The sequence below is a fragment of the Ziziphus jujuba genome, chromosome 8 (assembly GCF_031755915.1).
Source record: "Ziziphus jujuba cultivar Dongzao chromosome 8, ASM3175591v1".
Lineage (NCBI taxonomy): Eukaryota > Viridiplantae > Streptophyta > Magnoliopsida > Rosales > Rhamnaceae > Ziziphus > Ziziphus jujuba.
The window spans coordinates 12,273,047-12,281,136 of NC_083386.1; the positions used below are offsets into that span (position 1 = coordinate 12,273,047).

The window sequence follows — 8,090 nt, forward strand, 5'->3', positions numbered from 1 at the left end:
TACATTAGTATTTGGTCAAAAAAAGGTGCACTTTTTAAATATAAATCATCATGGACTAATCAAAGAACTCCATGGGTAAAGCTCATTGTTTTCACACTTTTTTTTATTCAATTTTTTAAACATTTGATTTTGATTAGTCAAACAAAAATGATACGTTAAATTGATAATTGGGCACACAAAATTGATAAACTAATAGAGATACCAAATTGATTGGGTACGACATTGAATATATCGATCCACTAACAATTACGTTAGGTTTTTTGGTTTTTTTAATCTAATTTTCCGTTTACATTGATTATTCTAAAGAACCGAACAGCGTCATTGAGCACCACATACTCTATTCTCTTATCGTTTTTATTTATAAATCCAGAGTAAATAAGAAAAATTGTAATCACCATTTTTGAACTTTGAGCTCTGAGAAAAAAAATTAAACCAAAAAAAAAAAAAATGTGTTCCTTGGAGAAGAAAGGCAACATCTTCATCCTAACCCTAACCGGGTCGGGTGAGCACAGGCTCAACCCGACGCTTCTCGATTCAATTCGATCAGCTCTACGCCAAGTCCGAGCTCAGTCTTCTTCATCTTCGGTCCTAATCACAACCGCTCAAGGCAAGTTCTTCTCCAATGGCTACGATCTCGAACTGGTCAAGTCCTCCCCATCTAGTCCCCATATCATGGATGCCAAACTGAGGTCGATCGTAGCCGATCTCATCTCCCTCCCGATGCCGACCATCGCGGCCGTCACCGGCCACGCCTCTGCCGCCGGCTTCATCCTAGCTCTCAGCCACGATTATGTCCTCATGAGGCGGGATAGGGGTTTCCTCTACATGAGCGAGCTCGATATTGATCTTGTTATTCCGGCTTGGTTTACGGCTTTGATCAAGTGCAAAATCGGCGCGTCGATGAGCCGCCGAGATGTGGTGTTGAGAGCCGATAAGGTGACGGCTGATGAAGCCGTGAAGAAAGGGATTATCGATTCGGCGTATGATAGCGCGGAGCAAACGGTTGAAGCTGCCGTTGGAGTGGGGAAGAATTTGGTTGGGAGAAAGTGGAACGGTGACGTGTACGCTCAGATTCGAATGGAAGTCTTGTCGGATGTACTGGATGCGATTCGTGTCGGCAGCACTGGGTCAAAGCTGTAACATTGTTTCCATCGTACTTGACCATAAGTGTTATTGTAAACCGTGGATAAAAAATTTTAAAATATAGAAAAAAAGTTTAATTGATAAATAAATTAATAAAGACCCCACTGTCATTTTATGATATGCCATTTTTATTAAGTATTTTATGGTTAGATGAATGTTACATTTTTCTTCTTTTTTGTTTTTTGGAAAAGAACAAAAATGTGAATTTTTTTATAAGGCTTTGAATTTTGTGTTTTATTTTATAAGCCGAATTTGTTTTGATTATTAATTTGCAGTTTTTATATTATAAGACGCATTCATCATAAATCAGGCACATCTCTCTTTTTTTTTTTCACTAACGAAAAACTCTGTTTGTTTGTGTAGGGTGTGAAGATGTATCAACACTGGAGAAAATTGTGGCGGTAAATTCTCGATTCCAAGAAGGGCTGGTATTGCAAATAACAAGAATTTGCTATTAATCCCCATTAAAATACTTTGGGGGATTAATATGTTTGTTTAAATTGTTAATCCTTGTTATTGAGATCTTAAGCTTCTTCTATATAGTGATAAATTGTGACGAGATAATTAAGTTTTAGTTGTGATTTAATTATTCATGATAAAGCCATGTGCTTATATTTCGTACCAGCGTTGACAGATCAATTGAGTAGGATATATGCATTAAGGTCATCTTAATGGTAACCTTTTCCAATCCCTATTTGATTCAATTTGTCTAAACAAATTAATAATAATAAACCACAAATGTGGTTTGTGTCTGACTTAATTCATTTCCTTCATGTTAGCTATTCTTATCCAAGCCTCAATTTCATTCGCATATGAATGCGAACCCTGTAACATTTTTTTTCTTATGTTACTATCACCAATCAATATATATACATATATACCACTTTCGTTGATGAAAGTTTTTTTAGAAACCACTCGCTCTTGTAACTTTTATGACAGCCAGTCCATTTTCATAATAAAATAAAATGAAAAAGAAAAGAAAAATGTAAAATGTAAAATGTAAAAAATCACCACGGGAGGTATATCATGCTTATCCAAAACTCTTATTTTATCTGGCAGCATAAATTCATACAAACAATTTTCTGTTCCACCAAACATTTTGCAAAGACTTGAAAATAATTTTTAACCATTCATAACTCAACGTATCAAAAGGCTGGAGCATACTTTCACTCTCAAACTGTAGAATTTACAGGATGGCAAATGAATGTTAAAAAATCTAACCATATTCGCTCTTTTAATATAACTATAGATATAGATATTGATGTATAAGTAATCATAAAGCACACGTCAATTACAAAAAAAAAAAAAAAAAAAAATCATAAAGCACACGCCATTAAAAATCATAATTTTCATTTTAAGACTGGTAGAAAAATTAATATGTATTTGTTTAGGTAAGTACTGTACTAAATAACAAAACAATGAAATGCAATATTTTATTTAACCAATACAGAATTTGAATAGTGATTATACTTAGAAGAAGGATCAAAAAAACAAAAAAAAAGGGGAACTTAAAGTACATATGACATGATAAATTGAAACCATAGTTAGAACTTATGTCTTTAAAGGGCAATTTAGCCCAGCTAAGATACTTACGTCTTTCTTGTAGTTTTATTTATTTATTTATTTTGGCAAATACGTCTTTCTTGTGGTTATTAGCACTATAAACATTCAAAACCACATAATCAAATTTGGCTTGAATTCCCTACAAGTCTACAACATAAAAGTAACACCGATATCCTCTAAAATGTATATCTCGTTGTCTAAATGATAACAAAATTGAATGATTGAATTTAAAAGAAATTAAAATGAATCTATTAATAGAACTTGAAAATATATATATAACTAAAAGACATATCCATTCATAAAGTTATATTTTTATATAATAATATCGTAAAGCGATGAATAAATGCCTTTATAAAATATATCATCCATTGTAATACAATATAATCTATTTCAATATTAAAAGATTGACTAGCTCTCTTGAATAGCTATAGGTGTTCATGTTTACTAAGAAAATCAATAATTTCTCTAACAACAATGTTTATGAGTTATTCTTATTTTAGAAATAAAATTTAAATATTTATATATATAATATTTTTATAGTACGGAAACACATCTTTATATTTTTATTATAAGGGTATTTGAAAAAACAATAATCTTTTAAAAAATTATTATCAATAATTTTATAAAAACGACGACTCAAAAACCATAATTTTTAAAGGTATATACATGAGTTTGCACTATAAAATTATTATATATATATATATATATATATTATTCTTAACCATTTTTGTTTGAAAATTAATCACTTTTTTGAAAATTATTCATCCACAAAACTTACCGATTCCCATTATATAATTAAAATTTAATTGAATTATGTAGTTAATTAAACCACAATAAAAATTAGTTAATGTGTTTTAATATCAATAATAAAATTCATATAATCATTACAAATTCACCAGAGCTCTACAAAAGAAGTTTTGTTGTATTAAATTGGCCACACCAAACATGATGTTGATAATTTTTGTCAAAAAAATATATATACATATATATTGGTAACTAATAATTTTATTATAATTAATAAACTATACATGTCACTGTGTACTCCATGGAATAAGACAAATTAGAGTCTAATCCATTTCTTTATTCTTTATTGATTATTATTCTTCTCTAATAATGCAATCAGATAAAGGTTCAAGAATAAGAATCCATTTTTGAAGTTTTGAGCTCTGTTTCCTCTTTCCTCAGAGCAAAGGAAAAAAAATAAAAAAAATGTGCTCGTTAGAGAAGCGAGGAAATATCTTCATCCTAACCCTGACTGGGTCGGGCGAGCACAGGCTGAACCCGACCCTTCTCGATGAAATCCAATGGGCCATAAGCCAAGTCCGATCTCAGTCTTCCACATCTTCGGTCCTCATCACCACCGCACATGGCAAATTCTTCTCCAACGGCTACGATCTCCCCTGGGCCCACCAATCCTCCTCCCAATTTCTCTTCCGTATGATTCTCATGGACTCCAAACTCAGATCCGTCGTCGCCGACCTCATCTCCCTCCCCGTTCCGACCATTGCCGCCGTCTCCGGCCACGCCTCAGCCGCCGGATTCATCTTCGCTCTGAGCCATGACTACGTTCTCATGAAAAGGGACAGAGGCTTTCTCTACATGAGCGAGCTCGATCTGAAGCTTAAGCTTTCTATTCCGGCTTGGTTTATGGCTCTGATTAGGTGTAAGATCGGACCACCGATGAGCCGCCGCGATGTGGTGCTGAGAGCTGATAAGGTCACGGCTGATGAGGCTGTGAAGAAGGGGATTATTGACTCGGCGTATGATAGTGCAGAGGAGACGCTTGAGGCTGCCGTTGACCTGGCTGAGAAATTGGTCGCGAGGAAGTGGAATGGTGACGTGTACGCTGAGATTCGGATGGATTTGTTGTCGGATGTATTGGATGAGATTAGGCTGAGCTTTACTGGATCACGACTCTAGCTGTTTGTTGCGTGATTGACTGTGGAAATGTAGTCTTGAGTCGACGGTTTAGAGTTTAGACGGCAACAATGGATAAAAGTTTATAATATGAAAAATTATACCTGGTCATTTTTATGTCATATATGAAAAAAGATATATTAACCTTTGTCAATTGAATAAAAAAAGAAAAGATATATTAATATTTTCATGGATTTTATCAAAAACAAAACTTTTATTATCATATTAATAAATTAAAGTAATATAATATCTCTCTAATTAAAGCATATTTTTTATCATTATAACTTTTAAAAACTTAACCAAATAACCATTATGGTCTTAAATTTAACTTTAACAATAAAATCTAGTAAAACAAACGAACCCAACATCAGTTGTCAATAAACTCATATTAACTTATTCCTATTCTCTTTTTTGTTTTTCCTCATATGTTTGCGGGATTTTACTGTATAATATTATACTGCTCGGGAACCAACAAAATTAGAAACAAATTTCTATGGTAGTATATATCAATTATGGCCAAATATTTTGGGTAGAATTGCTTACCGATTCTCTCCTTTAATTTTTTTTTTTTTAAGTCAACTTTGGTATATTTGCATAGTTTCTTAAATGTGATTATGAATTGTGACATTCAACTTTAGTTAAACTATATATAATTTTTTCTACATTGCAATATTATAAATTTTAGTTACAACCTTGACATTCCAAGTCAATGTTAATATTTGAATTGAAAAACAGAAATACAATGATTCTTCGTAGTCAACGTTAATATTTGGACTGAAAAATAGAAATAAAACGACACCATCTTCGTATTTGATTGAGAAGAAATTAAAATGATTGGAAATTTATTTTTGATTTTCCATTATAGTAGACTTTATTTCGTAGAAAATAAATTGGAGTTTTGATAACTGTTTGGATACAAATTTTTAAAAATTTATTAGTGGTTTTATTTAAATTAATAAATATTATAATTAGATGGGTGCTAGCTCTTTAAACTTATTAATTTTGGATAAAACTATATATTTTCTGTTAAGAAGGGATAAACTGAAAGAAAAACAAAACTAAAAGGGAAATATATGAAATAAATAAATAGATAAATAAGGATAATTATAAAAAAAATTTCAAGCTAGAAGGTAATTTTTGTAGTTATCCACACACACACACATATATATATATATATATATATACAATTGTTAACAAATTATTTCAGCCATTAAGTTGGATTCATCCAATGGTTAATGAAAACATGTTGTATTATTTTTTTATTATTATTATTTTTATTTTTTGTAAAAAATGTTACATTATATTTGACTACGATGTAAAAAAAAGTATTTTGTAAAAAATATTTCTCACTGATCGCTAAAATATATATATATATATATATATTGTTTTCATGTTTACATTATAATTTAATTTGATGTATGCTATTTTTTTTTTTTGTTTATATAAATTTAGTTTTAAAATGTTAAAATTTAAATAAAATAAATGTTTCGATTTCGTTGCAAGATAATTTTTTTGGTCATCTTCAAAAGCATTATATTGTTAACAAATGATACATTAACATAACAGAATTAAAAATTCATAAATATTTGCAAACGGCAACAAAAATTGAGAGCTCTGCGCTGAAAAATGATAGTAACTTAAAGTAATAGAATTAAAAATTCATAAATATGTGCAAACGGCAACAAAAATTAAGAACTCTGTGATGAAAAATGATAGCAACTTAAATGATAGTAAAAGTTTTTTTGATGTGGACATTTGGAAATTAACATTGTAAATATCCTGACCATTTCGTTATTTTTAAAATTTAATATTCTATAGTTTCAGATCCATATGTAATGGTAAAATGATCTATAATACACTAGAAATTTCAGATCCATATGTAATGGTAAAATGATCTATAATACACCTATAATTAATTCAGGTGAAATCTCGCATTCTTTAATTTAAAATATATTACAATTCCCACAATAAAAAATAAAAAAATATATATATATAATTATAAATAGATAAAAATGTTTGCAATCTAATAGAAACATATATTACTTCAGAGCAATCAAACAATAACATTTGTAAATTGTATTTAAGGCTCTTCAAATGAGTTCTGAAGCCATTGTATTCATAAATCATATGAGCATAATCAATTTCTACATAGGAAATAATCCGTACACTCTGTTTCCTAACTCCAAGAAAACAAGCTTTTTCTTGGAATTCCAATAAAACAAATTTGACCCCTAAGGTACCACTAACAAATCTTCTATTATTATTTTTTTTTTGTTATAATTAAATCGATTTGTTACATATTTGAATTGATAGCCAAAAATAAAAAAATATGATGTTCCTTAACAAAGCTTCTATTACCTGCATTGCTAGTCTAGTTCAATTTATAGGTATATAATCCACAAAAAAATGACGAATATTATTCATGCAATACTTGGCTTTAGAATAGTTAAACATTAAAGTGCATCTATTGCATTCCTATAAATAAAACCATATTTGGTATGGATATCCATCTACTTGAGACAGCGTCTTGCTAAAAAAGCTTGCTTTTTTATTATGCAAAATTTAATTTTTAAAATTATGATTTGAACAATTAAAGTTTCAACTTTCCCCCATATACATTTTTAAATTCAAAAAACTTCATTAGATTTTCTCTTATTGTTTCTTTTAATAAATATTTTAATTTTATTCAGTTGAGTTCCTTGTAATTTAAAACTCACAAATTAACTGAATTATTAGTGAAGTTAAAATTATTCAATCAACACATTCATACTCATCCTCTGTTGAAGTATATTTATATAATAATAATATTAGGGAGGGTTTCACAATGAATTTTAAAAAACCATTATTTTATAACATTGTCGTTTTTTTTTTTTTAAATCAAAAGATATTTATATGTTTTTCATATTAAATAAGACTTACTTAATTGAGAGATTATAAATTTGAGATATAAAATTAGGAAAAAAAATATTATAAATTATAAAAATAATCTGTTCCGTTTCCATGATAAATGCAAAACTAACTTTTATAATTTCTTATTTGTGAAAATGAACAGAAATAATTATAGAAAAGGATGATTACAAAAGCATACTTTCTAGTTTAAAACTTCTACATGATTACCATTCTATTTTTGTTATTTTAGAAATTTACATTTTTTTTTTTTTTTTTTTGCAATATATATTTTTAGCTTAAAATAGATAGTTAAAGTTCAAAAAAGACCGTCATTCATAAAGAACACCATTTTCTTTGAAATCTAACGTAACACCATTGCATTAAAAAATAAAAAAAAGTTCAAATAAAAAATTAAAAAGTCATTCCCATACCTCACACATATACTTATTTATCAAAAAAATATCTCACACATATATTTCTTCGAACTCCTTTTAACTTTCGAGTAACAAAATAAATGAAAAAATAAATAAAATAAAAATACTCTTATCCTTCCTCCATTTTTGGTTCAGATTCAGTCA

At 29.1% G+C, this 8,090-nt stretch overlaps 2 protein-coding genes across 2 annotated transcripts; both read left to right on the forward strand.

Annotated features, from left to right (window-relative positions):
- The first annotated feature begins 269 nt into the window (after window positions 1-269).
- Window positions 270-1,340, forward strand: LOC132805138 (enoyl-CoA delta isomerase 1, peroxisomal-like). The gene has a single exon (XM_060820008.1). It carries the CDS (start codon window positions 448-450, stop codon window positions 1,138-1,140), a length of 693 nt encoding a protein of 230 aa, XP_060675991.1. The 5' UTR covers window positions 270-447; the 3' UTR covers window positions 1,141-1,340.
- A 2,398-nt stretch (window positions 1,341-3,738) lies between these two features.
- Window positions 3,739-4,811, forward strand: LOC132805013 (enoyl-CoA delta isomerase 1, peroxisomal-like). The gene has a single exon (XM_060819712.1). The coding sequence runs from the start codon at window positions 3,916-3,918 to the stop codon at window positions 4,624-4,626; it is 711 nt and encodes a 236-aa protein (XP_060675695.1). The 5' UTR covers window positions 3,739-3,915; the 3' UTR covers window positions 4,627-4,811.
- The last annotated feature ends 3,279 nt before the right edge of the window (window positions 4,812-8,090 follow it).